The sequence below is a fragment of the Delphinapterus leucas genome, chromosome 5, assembly GCF_059928025.1.
Source record: "Delphinapterus leucas isolate spDelLeu-1000000601 "Yukka" chromosome 5, BTC_Dleu_Yukka2, whole genome shotgun sequence".
In the NCBI taxonomy this organism is placed as follows: domain Eukaryota; kingdom Metazoa; phylum Chordata; class Mammalia; order Artiodactyla; family Monodontidae; genus Delphinapterus; species Delphinapterus leucas.
Window position 1 is genome coordinate 109,617,022 of NC_143133.1, and position 20,112 is coordinate 109,637,133.

General features: G+C 43.6%; 1 protein-coding gene across 2 annotated transcripts in view; it reads left to right on the top strand.

The window, feature by feature from the left end:
• Positions 1–7,103: 7,103 nt before the first annotated feature.
• NR3C2 (nuclear receptor subfamily 3 group C member 2) overlaps positions 7,104–20,112 on the top strand; it is a 382,407-nt gene continuing 369,398 nt past the window's right edge. For both annotated transcript variants that reach the window (XM_022599666.3, XM_089912397.1), the window contains exons 1-2: positions 7,104–7,346; positions 12,696–14,451. In XM_022599666.3, coding sequence (XP_022455374.1) covers positions 12,698–14,451 — 1,754 coding nt within the window. In that variant the 5' untranslated portion in view covers positions 7,104–7,346; positions 12,696–12,697. The remainder of the gene's footprint in view (positions 7,347–12,695; positions 14,452–20,112) is intronic.

Here is a 20,112-nt window from a genome sequence, read left to right on the forward strand (position 1 = left end):
ATATGACAAGATCCAGTGCACATTATCTTATTCTGAGGTTTCTGTTTCTGACATTGAACACACCTTTCAAGAATAAATTAACCTTTATTATGTGTACCTAGGCATCAGTAAATGAAAACTTAAGAATTCACTTGTCCTCATTTTATGTGGATACCTTTTTGCCTGCCTTTGATGCATTGTTAACATTTTACGTCACAAGAAAATATCTTTTTTGTTTTTGCTTTCAGAGCTAAACATTTAAATCCTGAAGCATTTTGTTTCTTTGCAATCATCTTTGTTAGAATTTTTTTTAAAAGTGTTGACCAGAATGTTGCCTTAGTTGTTACTGACAGCTGTTAAAATGCTGCTAAAAATATAGCGCCAACTACTGAAAAGATAACTGCTCCTGTGAAGTCCTAATGAGAAATTCTAATTGAGTTTTTCATCAAGTTCGACAGAGTCTTATTTCCCACACCTGACCCACTGGATTGTTTCACTTTTCTGCGGTTGTTATTGCACATAATATCAGAGAAACAGCCTTGATGCATAATTCTAATGAGCCCACAAACCATGCAGTTATTTATGTAAGATTAGCACAGTTATTTAAAGGTGATGAATTTCCTGCACCAAACCAAGAAAAACAGAAGGAAAGAATAATTGCAAATATCTTTATTTTTATTAAAATACACGGCTCTGAGTTCCTACCCCTCCCCCCTTTTCAACTACTGTACATTATTTCTAAATTTAGAACATCAGTGTAGGCACAGTGAAATCTGATTTGCTTCTAATAATATGGCATACTAATTGTGATGCATGTGCTGTTTGGTGCTCTGTCATCTCAAAATCTGGTCATAGAAATGTATGAGGTTTGTGTGTTTTCTGTTTAAAATGACTACCAATGAAATTAAGGTAGACAGATGAATAAATAGTTTGGTAAACAAATATGGAAATTAATGAGTAAGCAAGGCTAATAAAATATTCCAAGTAGTCCAGAAAATTGAATTTGGTCTATTTTGGATATTAACTAAAACTCTGATATGTTTTGTATTTCTCTTCTGGTCCACAATTTCTTATTTGCTTGCAATGTTTATAAACTGTAACATGTGTGTTTTGCAATAAACAAAGAAGTTCTATCTTATATTATTCTCCTATTCATCTTTTCTCTCCAACACCCCCCTCCTTTCTCTCTCTGACTCTCTCTGTCTTTCTCAACTCTTTCCAACAGCTGGTAACAGACAGGGAAAAAAAAAAAAAAAAAGCTTAGCTTTTTAGAAAGAAAAAAAAAAGTGCCAGCATGACTAGGCTTATTAATGAAGTTAACTATGACCAAATGCTTAGTCTTTAACTTCTTAAAATTATTGAATACAATTAAATTATATGATACTTAATGGGCTTTACTTTCCTATCAGTAAATAAAGATATAAAGGAGTGGTATTTAATACATTTCAAAATATATTCAATTTGGGGGGGTTGCTTAAAATTTCTTGGCTTAAACAACTCCATGCCTTTTTTTTCTCCCCCCAGTGTCAGCTGTTTGAAGAAGTGGGATTTGGATCAGAGAACTAAGGGGTGGTTCTGCTAAAGCTGAAATAAAGAGCAAGGGAGGATTTTTTCCAACACAAACTTAGATGATATTAAGCTTTGTATCTGAAGTTATATAATAGAGGATGTGACGTCACACATGTAAATTGCAAACGCAGAGTCGTGCACTTTATGGTAGCAAACCTCAGGGAGTTTGACACTAATGGGATGAGGGAGGGAGGTGTCCTGAGGTACAGTGACTGTGCAAGGAGGGTGAACAATTGTCGAAAGGGACGGATCTTATGCTGCTTCAAGCTTTGAGACTATTTGGCAGATGTAAATAGTCTCCAACGATTTGGAGATGAAATTAAGGTCCATTTCTGTGCTTTTCCTTTCTTAATTTTTATTTTTCTTAAAAACACATTTCTACCCTTTTGCAAAGAAAAAATACATCTAAAAGGATGAAAAGAACAAAGTTTGTTAAGAGCTTAAAAAACAGCAAATAATGACATTTCTAGGCGTACATTTTAAAAGTTGATAGGGCTCTTTATTAATGAGCATTGGAAAGAAGAATATTCTGAACAACCAGAAAAACCTGCATCTCCATCTTTGATGGAGTCTCTCAGAGACACTACTTGTGGGGTGATTCCCAGCAAAACCAGTGCCACCTTTTCTTCAGATGAGGGAGCCACAGATCTTATCTTGGAGCTGTTTTCCTTTTAGGGTGGCACAAGACCACCTCTTGCAGCCAGCAAAAGTAAATGAAGAGAAGACGGAAACTTTATTGTTCAAAAGTTTGGGCAAATACCCAAATACTCAGATTTCCAAAAATAAAGTTTTGCCTGTTAGTAATGGCAAGATCCCCTAACATCTCTGTCGAAGGATAAAAGAAACTGATATACATGGGCATATGGACCTCCCCACGAGCTATTTTGGTGTAAAAAAGTTTCAAAAGAATATATATAAATGCTTAAAAACTCAATCTTCGTTTTATAATACGAAACTGTTTTAAAGCATGGAAGATTAAAATTTGAAATTGGACAAGAGAAAAACGCAGGAAGAAATCTTCTAGATTTCTAAAATATTGCAGTTATAACCCCGCTTTACAACAGAGTCTGATCCCTGACTCAGATGTTTGTAATAGATGTTTGTAATAGAAATTACTGATTAAAATAGTGATGGAGTACCTAGGTAAAAAAAGTTTAAGGACAATCGTTTTGTAAAGGGGAAAAGAATAATCAAATGCCTAATTTATCGATTTTGTAAACTGAATTTACATTACAAAAGTTACCTTAAAGGAGGGTTCTTTTCCCCTAACATTTCATTATGAAAAATTTCAAACATACAAAAAACCACCACCTAGATTCTACTACTAGTATGGTACCATATACATGCTTTAATCACATAACTGTTCATCCTTCTGTCCATTATATCAATCCATCAGTGTCAATCCATCCTATTTTTGATGCAGTTCAAAATTCAGTTTTTGCAGTCAATACACTTCTACATGGTGGTGCTTTTTAAAGTTCATTGAATATTTATTGTTAATTTTTTAAATGTATCATTTAATTATTGTTTTCTTGATTTCACCTAAAACATAATACCTTAAGAACTTCACCTTCCCTACCCATAAGGAAACAGGCAAAATGTTCTTTTGCTACAGACCAGATGCCACCTTGAGCCATGCAAGAACAGGGTAGTGCCAGCACTGTGTGGGTGACGACGCAATGGACAGCTCGGGACTCGGACAGTGGGATTGTGGTTGAAGAGACGTAGTGATTGTGTTAGCAGTGCAGCTCCGTGTTTAACACAGTGGGAAGGGATTAACAACTTTCACAGCTATTTAGGAAGAAAACGGGAAAGAACCCAGCAAAGGGCAGGGGGAAGGGGTCAATAAAGCCTGTAGGAAAAGGAGTGTGTAGCCGGGAAAGGGGCGTATGTTGTCAGTTCCTGGGGTTTAATTGAGTCCTAAAGGACCAGAAGCAGGGGAGCCTGGAAGTGGTAGTGATATTCACAATGCATGCCCCCGCCCACCCCAAATCTTCTGCTAAGGGTAAGTGTAACGGTGAGGTAGAAGAGTCTGGGGCGGAAGCGTATTTCTCCCACACGTGAGTGCTCGTGAACACGAACACACACACACACATTTGCTCTCATGAGGGTGATCTGTGTGGCGCGGGGGGGCGGGGTGGGGGATGGAGGACGTGGGACTTCTGGAGACTCCGGAGCCAGGAGGCACAGGCGGCTCCTCAGGGCAGCCGGAGCTGGAGAATCCCGGGACCGCGGGTCACAGCTCCATCCTCCGCCCCCCGCCGCGCTCCCTTGAGCCGCCCGCCGCCCTCTCGGCTCGGTCGCCCCCCTTTCACTTTCGCGTTTGCGTAGGTGTCTGCCCGGGCGGCGGGAGGGCTCGGGGGCGCGCGGGGCGGCGCGGGGGCGCGCGCGGCGCTCGGCGAGCAGAGAGTGGAGGGGTCCTGGCGCTCGGCCCCTTCCTCCGCTCGCTCGGCCGAGCGGGCGGCGGCGGCGTCCGAGTCGCTGTCAGAGCGAGGGGACCGGTGGCGCCCGCCTCTCCTCGCCATTCTCCCCCGCACGCAGACACCCTGTCCTTCCTCGCCGCCCCCCCACGGTGGGGGTGGGGCACAGGCGCTGCGAGCCCGAGAGAGAGGGGGGAGAGGAGCAGCCTCGCCCGGTGGGCAGCTGGGGAGCAGGAAAAGAAACTTTTCCCTGCTGCCCCCCGCGCGTGGTCCCTAGCCCGCATCTCCCCCCGCGGCTGGGAACTGCACCTGAGGCCGGGGCGCGAGGTCAGGGCTGGACTTTGGGGAGCCGTGGGGAGGGGTGTGGGGTGACGTGCATCGGGGTTCCGTTTGCTCTGGGCCTCCTCGCAGCCAGTGGCCAGGGTGGGAGGGCGGCCACGGGAGCCCCCGGCCCCCTTTCCCACCAGCTGGTGGCTGGATGCTTTGCTGCTTCCTCCCGCTGGTGAGGGTGTGACCCGGCGAGGGGGCCGCGGCGCCACGGGCTCCCCCTGCGGCCGCCCCCTTAACACACACACACACACACACACACACACACACACACACGCTCAGCCGCCCGATCTGTCACCGGCCACCCCAGGCCTGGGGAGGGGGCGCGGAGAGCCCGTTGCGGGGCGGCCGGCTTGGGGTCATCCCGCCGGACTTTCCGGCTCCCAGGGCCGCCGCCGTCACTGCCCAGGAGACCCAGCAGCCCCGGGAGAGGGGCCCGCCTGAGGCCCGGCCGCCAGCTGCTGGGGGCGGGCGGGCGCCCGCGTCCCGCTCTGCGCGATTTGGCGCCGCCGCCTCGCCTCCTCCTGCCGGGTAACGACACTACTGCTCTATTGCTCTACCCACCGTCAGTAGGGCGACTGCCGGGATTCTCTTCCTCTCCATCCTTACCGCCGATCTGCTAATATTGGACTTGCTGGTGGCGGCAATAGCGGCGGCGGCGGGAGTTGGTTGCCCCCACCCACCCCCCGCGCCCCAGCTTCCCCACCATGTCCTAGAAAAGGTGAGTGCGGCGACAGTCACTTTGCGCTGACAGCGGCGGGAGGGGGCCCGGGGAGCACAGGGCTGCCCCAGGGAAGGCATGGTCCGCTCAGAGGGCGCGGGTTGGCGAACCGAGGTGGGCTGCGGTCAGGAGATGAGGTGCCCGCCGGGCCGCCTCCGGGCGCGGGTGCTGGGCGGCGGGCGAGCAATCGCGGCGGCTCTCCCTGCAAGATTCTAACCTAGATTCTGCAAGAAGCTGAGATCCAGGGCAAGACCGGCCCTCCGTAAAGGAGGTAAAAACTTAGTAAAAGAGACACGTCCATTCCTTTAATAATGAATAATTCGGCGGCGCAGGCGGAGCCGCTGTCTCCTCTCGTGCGCGGGCGCTAGGTCCGGGACTCCCTTCGCTCCTGCCGGCCGCCCGCGCTCGGCCCCGGGTGCGATCGATGCCCGGCTGCTCGTTTGGCCAGGAGAGCGCGCATGACCTCGAGCCCCGCGGGAAAGTTGGGACACTTGCGGGGACTCCCGGCTGCTGGTGCGCAGGGGGCCGCTCAGCGCGGGGGACTGTTGAGCACCAGAGTCGGGGGTTGGGACCAGCTCTCTTGCGCCGCCGCCGTCTCTCCCGCAGCCAGGGAGTTTTGTACCTGGAGCGGCGGAGAGTTCGAGTTTTCCTGGGTTCTGGGTCTGAATCCTGAAGCTTAATTAACTGTAAGGAGAGGAGGGGCCTTTGAGCACAGGGCTAACTCCCTCCCCCCTTCCGAGTTTGGCTGGTGCGGGGCAAGGGTGAGGTGGGAGGCTGCACAGCTGCCGCCGCCGGGCTGCGGGTCGCCAAGGGCCGGGGGACCAGATTTAGGTGTGTACGTCACTGGTGCTGACTCTGGGCCAGCCGGGAATCTAAAACGGAGCCTCATACGCGGAGCCTCAAAGTCCTTAGAAATCAAAGTTAAGAAGCCCATCCTTTCGCTTAGTAGCTTCAGCGTTTGGGTGGGCGGGAGGAGAATCGAGGTGGAGGCGATTGGAGGGAAACCGAAATTTCTTCTTGCAGACACTTGATCCTTAGAAAACAGTTTGTTTCCTTCCCCACTCCCGTTTGTTTCTCCCAATTATGTGCATCCCCCCCCCCATTATAAAGAAGTGACTCTCCTCGATGGTAAGCTTTCTTTCAAACTGAACTAGTGGAAAAATCCAATACGAAAGTAATAAATACAGCAACAAAATTATAAGGGAGGAGTGCAGCAGCTCTTGACCCTGGCACTTTTTCGGGGGTGGGGGAGGTGGAAGAGAAGCTGTGTTTAAAGGGTTTTGGCTGCAGTGAAATCACTCGCTTTTCCGGCACGGTTAAAACAAGGAAATTCAAATCGAGTGGGAACGTGATCCTCTTGCTCGCTGGCTGCGGACGCTGCGGCTTCTCGGCTGAGAGGTAACTCGGCAGACAGACGGGAGGGGCGGGGAGCGGAACCTCGGGGGTCTGAAGAAGCCCACTGAGAGTCCTCCCCTGAGCGCGGACGCGGTGGGCGGCGCCTGGGTCAAGGCTGCCGCTCACCTGAAGCTGCAGGTGGAGAGCGACAGGGGACGGCACCTTGACTGGCTTTCGGAAAAACCGACTTCTTCCGCGTCACCAGACTTTTCACGTCTTTCCAGACATCCCGGGTTTAGCCAGGAGGAGAGCCAGGTGGGCGTGAGCAACTTTGGGGCAGTCAACCGATGGGGGCGGGGGGCCGCGGGTGGAGGGTACCTAGTGGCGTAGCCGCTGCCCTGCACCCCAAGCGGCCACCGCTTCTGCGGCTTTAAGGGAGCTGCCGAGTCCAGGCTGTGTCGCAGCAACTTTGTATCAGTCATGTCGCCCTCCTGGTGACTGACAGCCGGAATTGTCCAATGAGAAGCCAGCCTGACCCGTGCAGCGTGGAGACTCGCTTCCCTCCGGGCCAATGGGAAGGGCCCAGGGAGGCGGGATAGCAACCTGAACTTTTTATCTGGACATGTGACCGGCTTTTAAAAGGGCCGGCCCTGGAGCTGGCCCACTCCCCCTCCGGGCTTTCGCCCGCCCTCTCGAGCTCTCTCCCTCCCTACTTCGCCCGTCCTGGCCCTACCCGTGCCCCTCCTCTCCGCCCCTCCGCGCCCGGGGTGTCATTGGACTGGGAAGACGTAAGCCAACTTCAGGCCGCTCGGAGGAAACGCGTGCAGTCACCTGGGTGCAAGAGCGTTGCTGCCTCGGACTCTCCCGCTGCAGGGAGAGCAGCACTCGCTGGCCTGGATGTTGTTGGATTTAGGGGGGCTCCGTAGCAGGAGTGTCGTGGCGTTGGCAAGCGCTGCAACAGGTAGACGCCGTGAGACGGACCCTGGCCGAGGCAGGTGTGTACGGGTGCGCGGCTGGGCGCCGCTTGCCCGGGTCGGCGTGCGGCCGCGGCGCGGGAGCGTGCACTTTGCAGGGAGAAGTGGCTGCGTAATCCGGAGGCAGTCAGTAGGGTGCTGTGTGCTTGTTGTTTTGTTTTGGTTTTCCACTTTTTCTCCCCTTTGACCGCCAGAGGACTATTTTGGGAAAGTTTGGCCACTTTGGATAAATGCCCTCTAACGAGCAGCTTTCAACCGGCTTTGGCAGTGGGAGGTCTACCACCCTTCCCTTTACCCAAAGATGAATTTCGGATCGTTTTCCTTGTACAGTTTTTAAAGGACGTTTGAATAATATTTCTTTCCTCTATCAATTGCGGAAGCACCCAAATCTCAGCCGGAGGTGTAGCGGTAAAAGGGCAGTTGAAGGAGATAACAGATCCTGATAGATCCTGTATGAAAGGGGCTCTGGAAATTCGTGCATTTCCCGTTCCTTAGTATTCGCGAAACTCCTGAAAGAGATTATGCTTTCTGTGGCATCAGTTGGAATTCTAAAGGCATCCAAGAAGGGATGAGGCTTCTTTTGGTGGCATCAGTACCCTGCTACTGAATTTAGGTGCACAGCTTTTCCTAATGAATTTTAAAAGGCCAGGTTTAAATCTTAATGGTTTATGGCACCAACAGTTTTAACTATTTATTATAACAAGTTTTCAAGTAGGAAAACTTGATAGCAGACAAGTTTTTGAAACCACTTAATTTCAAATGCAGTAATTGCTCTTTAACATTTGAATTGCCATTTCTCTAAGTGCTGTTATTGATCATATTTACATAGTAATGATAACAGCGTTCTCCGTCTGTGAAGTTCTGGGAAGTATTAATTTTATATCTGACTTCATAGCACGCTATCATGGAAATGCTTGAGGAGAGAAGTTTTTAAAAATAATCTGAAGGGGAGTTTTTTCCTTTAAGGGAGAAATAGTTTAGTTCGGGGCTTTTAGAAAGATCAGGTGGCTCAGTGAATTAGGTGAGTGAATAGAAATCAGATGTGTTCAGTTCTAACTGGTTCTCCGGCTCCCTTAGGTGACCTTGGGCTGATTTCTATCATTTACCTCATCTGTAAAAAAGAGGAACATAGTAATAGTTATGCAGGGGGGAAGACAGCAAAATAGTTACAGTGAACTTTTACAACTATGCAACTGGTGCAGATTATGAAATTCTTAAGGTTCTGTCTTTAAGATGTCATTATAGTCATATAACTATAGAAAATGATGCATTTGAAGGGAACTATGTTTGGGGGGTAGTAAAAGTGAAAGTGTTTTCAGATAAAATATAAATTTGCAAGATTCCTTGTTAATATTCCTGGAAAAAAACTACTTCCTTGTAGAAAACAGCAATTTAACACAGTCTGTAAAATATAAAATTTTAAAGTCAGGTTTTTCCTTTGCAAAATAGTGTTTAAGAGCATATATATGACTTAAGGTAGAACTATCAGTGCTTTTCCTTACTTTCCTTATGTGAAAGTTCCTTTATTTTTTTTGGGTGGGGGGAGGCCGTTTGCATGAAAATTAAGGGGTCCTCATTGTTTTTGTCTTTGTCTCAAGGGAGCCTCTTAACAGTTTCCATTTGTAAGGGAGACAAATCTGATTTTATATAAGCTAGATTTGTATACTGGTATCTGTTTCATCTTATACTTTAGTAACAAAACTTTCCCTTTACCATCTGGATATTAAGTTCTATGAGGATCATATTCATCAACTAATATTTTGAGTATTCACTAGTAAGTTCAGGAAATTCTGCTCAAGCCATGGTCCTTATGCCGGTTTTAAAAAGACAGCTTGGATCTCCTGGACACTGTAGGAAATAATTACCTAAACTGATCCATTTGTTTTACAGAGAAGACCAATTAAGATAATCGGGAGAATTCAGCATAAAATATTTCAATAATCATATTCTTTTAAAAACGCAGTCTTTAAAAATATTTGCGGTGGAAACATGCTGATGTTCTCCATTCTTTTGTGTTTGTTGCCAGCCTTTACTCTGTTTTCTTTGTTGAGAGGTGCATTAGGTTGGTAGATGAGAATACCTTAAACAAAGCTAATGTGATAGATTTCAGCAAAACCTTTTGCAAATTCTCTAATGATAGCCCTGTCAATAATGTGGTGAAATGCAGGCTGGTTTATGTTATTGTCAAGAGAGTTCAAGGCTAGCCAGACTGGACTTGGAAAGTTATGATCACCTGCATCATGTTAGCTGACAAGGTGCTTCCTTGTAGATTGCTTTAAGATGGTTCTTGCCCGTCAGCTCCTGTAGAGATTCTCTTCAAATCTTCACATAGCCTTATGTATCCGTGGCTCCTGCTTTGAGGCAGAGTGGTGAAAAGTGTCCCTCAGCCTGCTAGTAGGTGTTCTGTGAAAAAAAGGTGCAGTAACCAAATTATTTAGAGGACTCTGGATTAAAAAGGAAACAGATTTCTGTACCGTGGAACTTCCCTGGAGTTTTAGCATGCAAATTTCCACTGTGAAACTTCAGAAAAGGCAGTGAGTGATCATGCTTTCCAAAAGACAATTTGGAGGATGAATTTTTGGAGAGGGGTCTGGATGAGGATGGCCCTTCAGAGCCAGGGCAGATGGTTCTCTTGCCTGGGGGGCAAGGAGCGATACTGTAGGTGTGGGAGTGAGGAGGGGTGAGCCTGTGGAGACCTTTGGTAAGGGTGCCAAGGCAAGGGTGACTTCTGGGCATGTGGGTAGAGGGTGGTGCAGTTCACCAAGACAGAGAATGTGGGTTTAGGGACAGGGTTGGGGGTGGGGGAATGATACACAGAAGGTGTTCAATTTTGAACAGGAGTAGACATGTTTCTTGTTGTGTTTAATGAACTTGGACCTGAAACATCTATACGTTAGATATACATCTGTTCAAGTTTGCTGTGGGGAAGACAGAATATTCTCAGGTAGAAGTAGAAGCAGGACATAATATTTACTGGTATTTTCAACCCATGGCTACTATTAAATGGTTTTTCAGTAAGATAGAAAAGGCCAGTATTAGCTGTTTTGGTCCCATTTCACTATATATATATATATATTTTTTTTCTTTTTTCAACTTTCACTTAGCTTTCATCCACATTAATTTTTTTCAGCTGGAATTACCAGATTACCTCCTCAAACTTCGTAATTTGACTTATTTTCCACTGTTTTGTGATTTGATTTGTGATTAGGAATTTATAGAAAAATGTTCTTTAAGTAAAAGCACACTGCATAATTGGGAGATTTTAATGTCCACAAGTTACTGAGTATTGATTATGTTATAATAGTTTAACTTTCTTAAATTTGCATTATGCTGTCGTCTTGGGATGCAGTGGTAAAATTGATAAAGTTTCTGCCTTCTGGGAACTTAAAGTCTAGTGTAGAGTACAGAAAAGTAAGAGGTAATTATGATACTTGGACAATTTTGGCATTAAATTTTGTCAGTGAGCCCTGCAATATCTCATGCCAGTTTATTTAGTAGAGTCATTATATTATTTTTCCATGATAATTAATACAATTTCTGGAGCAAAAAAGCATCCTAGTCTCTTTTTAATGAGGGGAACATAGGGCAGATGGAGATTGTGAGTGGCAAAAGTTGGTGGGGAGAGGACTGAGAGGCCTAAAGTAATGTTTGTATTCAGAACTGCAGAAACTGCATCTTGTAGATCAGGACCTTTATTTGGGTCAGAGAATGTTTACACAGCTGAAAGGATTTTTAAAATGCATACTTAAAGATTTTAATTGTTTTATGCATGAAAATGCACAAATGAAGTTTTATTGAGAGTGAGTTAATTTTCTTTGAGATATGTTTCTTTAGAGTGGTGGTTCTCAAACGAGGGGTGATTTTGCACCCACCAGCCCCAGAGACATTTGTCAAGGTCTGGAGGCAGTCTGGGCTGTCACAGCAGGGGAGGAGGAATGCTACTGGCATCTAGTGGGTAGGGGTCAGGGAGACTGCTGGACATCTTATGATGCGTAAGACAGATCTCAACGAAGAATTATCAGGTCCCAAATAGGGCCAAGGTTGAGATAGCTTGGTGTAGACACCTGGGATCAAATTCCAGCTCTGCTGTGTGGCCCCTGCCTCAGTTTCCCCAGTTGTATCATTTGGAATAATACTTTTGCCAGTCTTGTAGGGTTGTTTATAAGGGTAAATAAGTTAATATATGTGAAAGGCTTGTAATATGGCATTGAATGATATAATGCATAAGAATTATATAAATATAGCCTATTATCATTATTCTACCTATGAAATAAATTTATAGAGAGAGCCAGTGAGTAAGATGGTATATGTAAAACAATCCTGTGGGCTCCCTGAGGATGGGGACTGGGCCTGTTTTGTTTATCACTGTAGATTCAGTGACTACTTCTAGGCCCAGGATGTAGCACATACTGGGTAAATATTTGTTGAATGAATGAACACATAAATTGTCAGGGCCCATCTCAAACTTCCTCCATTAACTGTTGAGACTGAAACTGGCTGTCTGTTGGGAGTCGTTTTAGCAGAAGTACCGCTAGGTCAGACTGCATGTCAGAGTCCTTGCCAGGATTGAAATACAGACTAGAGTCCTGATATTCTTAAGTTGTCCTACAGCCTCTCTGTTATCGACCAGCTTAATTAATCAGGATATGTGACTCTTCACGTAATAGAGTTGATATTAAATTATCTTCATCACTAATCCATTTTAAGAAAATCTTATTGTTTTAAAAGTAATTCTTAAGTTATTTTGCCTGTGATCATTCACTTGATGACTTTATATTGGGAAATGGTAACATTAATTGCATTTCCTCGTTGTTTTTAATAAAGCCACGTATTAGATATGGAAAGCAGCTTCCATATGCTGGAAAGACTCCAAAGGCTTTGGAGTTAGAAGATTTAGTTTTAAACCTGACTTTGTCACTTATTACGCCTTTGACCTTGGGCAAGTTGCCCTCTTCACTAAGCCCTCAGTTTTCTCCTTGCCTACCTCATGAGTCCCCAGGATTACTTTGCATATTAAATAAGTTAACATTTGTAAATACTCTCTGCAAACTCTAAAGGCTGTATTATAGCAAAGATGATTTATTGGTAAAGATTCTTTGCAACCTCTAAAGGCTGTATTATAGCAAAGACGTTACTTTTATTTACATGCAAAATAGTTTTATTACTTCTTATATTCTGACTTCCAAATTATAGTCAAGACTGTTGTATCAGCACCTAAGAAGGTAATAATTTTAATATAACTAGAAGTATTGCTTATAATAAGTAGAATATGTATTTAGAGATCATTCCATGCAATTTCAGAATGTCTTTTAGAGTAATCTTGCTATCAAGAACTCTAATTCGGTTTTTTAATATAAATTTATTTGTTAGCTATGGAAACCAAAGGCTACCACAGTCTCCCTGAAGGTCTAGATATGGAAAGACGGTGGGGTCAAGCTTCTCAGGCTGCGGAGCATTCTTCCTCGGGACCTACAGAGCGGACCGATGAGAATAACTACATGGAGGTCGTCAACATAAGCTGTGTTTCCGGTGCTATTCCAAACAACAGTACTCAAGGAAGCAGCAAAGAAAAACAGGAACTACTCCCTTGCCTTCAGCAAGACAATAATCGGTCTGGAATTTTACCATCTGATATTAAAACCGAGCTGGAATCTAAGGAACTTTCGGCAACCGTGGCTGAGTCCATGGGCTTATACATGGATTCCGTAAGGGAGGCCGACTATGCCTATGATCAGCAGAACCCACAAGGAAGCGCGAGTCCAGCAAAGATCTATCCACACGTCGAACAGATGGTGAAATTTTATAAAGAAAATGGCCACCGTCCCTCCACTCTGGGGAATGTGGGCAGGCCCTTGAGGTCCTTCATGACTGACTCGGGGAGCTCCGAGAACGGCGGGGTCATGCGCACCATGGTGAAGAGCCCCATCCTGTGTCACGAGAAGAGCCCCTCTGTTTGCAGCCCTCTGAATATGTCATCTTCGGGTTGCAGCCCTGCCGGCATCAGCTGTGTGTCCTCCACCTCGGCTAGCTTTGGCAGTTTCACAGTGCACAGCCCCATCGCCCAGGGCACTCCTCTGCCGTGCTCCCCTAATGTGGAGAATCGGGGTTCCAGGTCACACAGCCCAGCCCACGCCAGCAACGTGGGCTCTCCTCTCTCCAGTCCGTTGAGTAGCATGAAATCCCCCATTTCCAGCCCCCCAAGTCACTGCAGTGTAAAATCTCCAGTCTCCAGTCCTAATAACGTCCTTCTGCGATCCTGTGTATCCAGCCCGGCAAATATCAACAACTCGAGGTGCTCTGTTTCCAGCCCTTCCAACACAAATAACAGATCCACACTGTCCAGCCCAACTGCTAGTACCGTGGGATCTATCTGTAGCCCGGGAAGCAACGCCTTCAGCTACACTGCTTCGGGCACCCCGGCTGGATCCAGTGCAGCCCGGGATGTGGTTCCTAGTCCAGACACACACGAGAAAGGTGCTCATGAGCTTCCCTTTCCTAAGACTGAGGAGGCAGAGAGTGCAGTCTCCAATGGTGTGACTGGCCAGCTTAACATCATCCAGTACATAAAGCCGGAGCCAGATGGAGCTTTTAGCAGCTCGTGTCTAGGAGGAAATAGCAAAATAAATTCTGATTCCCCATTCTCAGTACCAATAAAACAAGAATCAACCAAGCATTCATGTTCGGGCACCTCTTTTAAAGGGAATCCAGCCGTCAACCCCTTTCCATTCATGGATGGCTCATATTTTTCCTTTATGGATGATAAAGACTATTATTCTCTATCAGGAATTTTAGGACCCCCTGTGCCCGGCTTCGATGGTAACTGTGAAGGCAGTGGCTTCCCAATGGGGATAAAACAAGAACCGGATGATGGGAGCTATTACCCGGAGGCCAGCATCCCTTCATCTGCCATTGTTGGTGTGAATTCAGGTGGACAGTCCTTTCACTACAGGATTGGTGCTCAAGGTACAATATCTTTATCACGATCAGCTAGAGACCAATCTTTCCAACACTTGAGCTCCTTTCCTCCCATCAATACTTTAGTGGAGTCGTGGAAATCACACGGTGACCTGTCATCTAGAAGTGATGGATATCCAGTCCTAGAGTACATTCCAGAAAATGTATCAAGGTAAGTGGGCCTTTTTTTCCTGTTTTGAAAATGGCTTTATAAAATGCTGAAGGTTAGCACTATCTTTACAGTTAAGAAATTTAAACACGTTTGATTTTTGTTTTCAGCATGGTCATTTAGCGCTTCTCCCTTCGCTTGTTGGTATGTTACTACTTCTTTGAAATAGAGAAACCAAAAATTCTGTGAATCTCTTAGAAAATATTTGTGTTGATTTTGAAGGAGTGTATTTAGGTGTTTTTCCCCCTCTGCATTGCCTGTTTTAGGTGTTTAGGAAAAGTTTGTTTCCTATTGTCTGTTACTATATTTACTTTAGCAAACTAGTGCTAGATTGTTTTTTTTCTTTAGCTGTGTACGCGTTCACTAAAATTGCTTTAAATTGGTCTCTTTGTGATCATAGTCTTTTTTTCCCTTTAATTTTCTTTATTAACCACTTCATTGGTTGTGAAAAATGAAATGAAACCCCAAATCTGTTACCCACAAGCTCCCCACCTTCTTCATCTTTTTCTAGATTGGCTAATCGTATGCAAGTTGTGGTTTTCAGTACAAATAAATCATTTCCTTAACTCTGGAGGGCTTTTTAAAGACTCAGCACATCTAAAATTACTAAGTGGCCCGTCTTGCTTTCTTACTCATTGGAAGTGAAGTATGTCACTGCAGTTTTGAGCTGGTATATTTATAACTTTTAAGATCTGCAAGAAGACATACTTTACTTACTGTAAAATACCTCTTGGCTTTCCTTCATGCAGATAGCATATTGTATATATTTAGAAAAAACAAGGAAGAGGTTTTAGATATGACTCTGAAGGGTGGTTCTAAGTTATGCAATGAATACTTGCATTGGACTTTGATTCAGTACTGTGTTTATTATACGGTTGTGGTCAACGATCCCTGTATTGAACATATAAAGAATAGATTTCCTAGATATAGTTCACATGGGCATCTAGGAAGATGTGGCTGTTTTCCTTAAAAACTTATTTGGTGGGGAAAATGGCCATTCCCATTAACAAGATGTAAGGTTGACGTGTATTCCTTACTCTTTCTCCTTCGGTTTTTTACCGAAGCAAAAGGAAAAACTTTCATTTGTGCATTATTTTCATCGTCATCAACTCATACCTCGCTCCTCTTGCTTTTATAGAAGCACACATTCCATAAAGGAAATTTACACATTGTTACAGTTCTCAGTAGCATGACTAGTCAATCCTATCCTAATGCTGCCTGTCTCTCCTGAACCCTAAACTCTTTACACAAATGCTGAGGTGGCATGGTTTTCCTCAGAACCAAGCTCAGCAGGTGTTCCACTGCTAGTGCTTTGTTTTACTTTCGGAGCAGGACATTTTGCACACGATGTAGATATTTTTGTAAGTGATGTTTGTAGTAGGTTATTCAGAGCGGGGACAGCCTGATAGTTAAGAGCATGGCTGCCCTGGTTGAAATCCCCAACCCTGCCCCTTAACTGCTTTGTGACCCTGTGCACATCCCTTCACCTTTCTGGACTTTCGTCTTCTCATCTGTAGAAAGGTAATTCAGTAGTACCCATCTCAAGGGTAGTCAAGACAATTGAGTTAATTTATGAGAAGCACTTTGACTCTCATCTGGTACACAGTACGCACCATAGAGTATTATATACAGTTCATCGATTGCTCTTAGCATTTAATTCAATTGTTTTCATAACCTTTAGTGTCCGTTTCCTTTAGAGTTCTCTTTTCTGCATTCTGTGAAATTCCACAAAATCTTTTAAAGACATATGCATAGTGTAAGGAAATGTTTGTTGATAAATTCTTACGATTAAATTATTTTCTTTATGGTTAGGCACCCCACATTTGCTACTACATTTCTATTTATGCTCTTTTACCTTTGAAGGCTGTTGCTTTGGGTAATGATATTTCTGGTAGAAATACTAGAGTGATACTAGCTAAAATCAGTAATTCTCTTTTGTTTGTTCTGTATCCTATTTCTACTGTTTTAATTGTCTTTTTCACACTCAACTCATGAAGCCCCTCCTGGTGGTCTGGGGACCCATAGCCTTACATATTCGTATAAATCAGTGACCTTGAGCCTACTCTGCCTTTGTGGGAACCTGGGGTGTTGTCTGGTGTCTCTTCTTGAGCCTTCCAAAATTCTTACTGAGCTTGTTAATATAGTCAGAGGGGATTTCTTTTGTTTACATATATACCGGTATTGTGCTAGTTAATATAAGTTTTCCAAAAACTGTAATGTCAAAGCTTTAATGTTATTCAAAGTCTCTTTTAGATTACTAATTCTTTACAGCTTTTCCTGGTGAATATTATCCAAATGTATTTGTTTTGATCATTGTCAGAGTAAACTTAGATTTTTTTTCTGGATTTCAGTCTACATGTTATAATATTTAATTTAATCTCATCCAAGCTTCATTATTGGCCTCTTCTTTTGTGTCTTTTGGACCAAATCCAACCTTTCTGCCTGTGTCATAATTTATCATGATGATACCCCATTCCAGGGAATGTTGGATTAATGAATTAAAGATTGTAAAGGATCCAGGCAGTGCGAAACTGCTTCTGAGTTTCATAATATCCTTTATCTTTAGGTTCAACTCTAAACTATTTTCAAGTAGATGCCGAAGTATGGTTTGGGGTTCCTGAGACCTTTTCAGGGAGGTCCACAAACTCAAAAATTGTGCACTGGTAAAAGCCATTCAAAATGGGAGATAGGGCTTCCCTGGTGGCGCAGTGGTTGAGAGTCCGCCTGCCGATGCAGGGGACACGGGTTCGTGCCCCGGTCTGGGAAGATCCCACATGCCACGGAGCGGCTGGGCCCGTGAGCCATGGCCGCTGAGCCTGCGCATCCGGAGCCTGTGCTTCGCAATGGGAGAGGCCACAACAGTGAGAGAGGCCTGCGTACCGCAAAAAAAAAAAAAAAAAAAAATGGAAGCTAGACCAACGGTTTTAATGTAATAGTGTGTGAAAAGTTCACTGATAGAGTTTCAGATTCCATGTGGCAGCTAAGCTTTAAGAAACCACTGACTCTCCATTTTCAGTGTTGTGTTAAAGAATCATATCTGCAATGATCTGAAATGACAATTAAAATGCTCTTCCTTTTTCCAACAATGTATCAGTGTGAAGCCAGGTTTTCTTCATATACTTGAACCAGAACACATCACCACACATTGACCACAGAAGTAGATACGAGAATCCAGCTGTCTTCTATTAAGCCAGACAATAGACTTGCAAAACTGTAAAACAGTGCTGCTCTTTTCACTAAAGTTTTTTGTTCTGGGAAATAGTTCTTTTTTCACATATGCACTTTTATGTTAATCTGTGATGACTTCTTTTAAATGATTTAAAAGAAATATTCGTTTTAATTTCTAATAGGGTAGATATCAGTAGATAGAAATGCAGATAAGCAAAACCTCTTGTCCTCAATACATTTTAAGAGTGGAAAGGCATCCCGAGACCCAGGAGTTGAGAACTGCTGGTCTCTTCTATCCTATACACCCTTTGGAGGTTAATGCAGAAAGAGGATATTACTCTATTTGTGTTAGCTTTACTGAATGTTATGCTGAGGAAGGGGTGCCCCAGGCAGATAAGGAAAATGATTCGTATCCAGGTGAACTTGTCAAGCTGATAGAAGTGAGTGATGGCCACGGAGTGTGTGTCTGTTTCAGCCTGTGGGCGTTCTACAAGAGCGGTGACCAGAGGCACGCCTGTTATCATTTCCAGCGAGTGGTTTATCTGAGGGCTACACTGGAAGGTACATGATGGCAAAAGCTGGATGTAAAACTCTGCGGTGGACACTGGACCTAGTTGGGTCATGCAGATGCGAGTTTCCCTGTCCGCTTGGACACAAGCAAAGCTGTGACCTTGAGTGAGTGGTAACTTCTCTCGGCCCCAGTTTCTTCATTTGAAAGAAAACGAGTTGACCTAGATGCTCTGTGAGGTCTGCCAGCAGCGCGACTTAGTGGCTGTGTAGTTTCCTTGGAGTCGTGTACGTTAAGAATAAAAATAGAAGTATCCCTTAACATATTTGCTAGTCTGGTTTCAAGTTTATCTTACAAGTCCAGCTCTGTAGTTGCCAGGGTAGTCAGGATAGAAAAATGTCATGACCATTTACCTTTTAAAAGTAAGGGTGAGTAGGGGTGACCTGTCATTTTGCTTGGAGAAGTGGCAGGTTTTTTTTCTTTTAATCAAATCTTTCCTGTCTTAAAACTTGACACTTACACTATGAGTTTCTTGTTCTTTTGAATTTACACTATTCCTTCTGGAAACAGGGTTTTTCTGTTGACATAACATTGGGTGTTTATGGCGATGGTCATAGTCACTTTGATAGCATTGTAACACAGTGCTACCATTGACTTAGACTTTTCGAATATAAAGTTCACTGTTTCAAAGGGCACATTCTGGTAGTTTTCAAGACAAGTAATCAGGAATTTATCTTAATATATGCTGGACTTTTTTTCCATGATAGGAGGAAACAATTTAGTGATAACCTACAGTTGTTTTCAAAATTTTTCAGTGGTCCCTGGAGTTTTTCGAAACCCATCTTCCATAATAAGTCAAAACCTTCAGAATTCAAGGAGTTTGTTACAAAGTTTGCCATGTCTCATAGTAAGCTTTGTAAATAAACCGCTGAGATATAAGTAACTTCATGTAATGCAAAGCATGAAAGAATAATGGGTTTTGGAGGGGAGAGATTGACTGATTATTGGCGCTTACCATAATAAATCCATTACAGAATTATTAGGTCATTTGGAAATGAAAACATGGAACTTTCTTTTTCTTATTTGTCTTATAATATTTTGATTTTGAAATTGCTGGTGTGCCTAGAATTTCTCCAGGTTAGTGTTCTAAATAGTATTTTTATAAATATTTAAAAGGAGATTTGCTTCTTCTGATGGTTCATTCACCTTCATTATTTATGGTATTTCTGGTAAAAGTGGTGATAATTTTATTGGAAAAAAAAAACCCTATTCCTTTTTAATAAACAAATCAGTATGTACTGCCCTTCTATACATTTTGCTTTTCATCTCCTTGATTTATATGTCAGTATGTCCACCTTTTATCGTCTGAAGTGTTAGTATATTTAGAACTGTTTATTTCATACTTTAAAAATAAAGTGGAGATAAAAGCCCTGGTTTCAGTTAAATAAACTCAAATTATTTAACTTAAGGCAGTTCGCATACATACCAGTGACATGGTGAAACTAGGACCTGGAGATTTATCATTTATGGATTTGATGCCTTTTGCAATATTGAAATTCTGGGTGTGTCTGACCTTTTCTATCCTTGTAATGTTTACAGTAAGAGAAGATGTTATATTGATCACCAGTAATTTAGGAGTAATACTTCACTTCCCCTGATGTCCTTTATTTTTTTCTCCAGAATAATACTTATTTTCCCAGGCTTTCAACTATTGCTGTAGTTTCATACAGCTCATCTACTGATAAAATTTCAGCTCTGCTTCTAAATAATTTATCGTTTCCTTTCATTTACCAAATTCAAATTGAGAGAAAAATATTGATTTCTTGGATCCATTTAAATGTAGCCATTAAGTTGTATATTTTTGTGGACTGCATTCCAAAATTTATTAGTGAAAATCCAAGAAATATAAGTGTGTTAAATGAATAGTGTCATCTTAAATTTTAGAATTTCTAGTTTTAAACTTGTCAAGTATAGGCTTTGTTTTCATT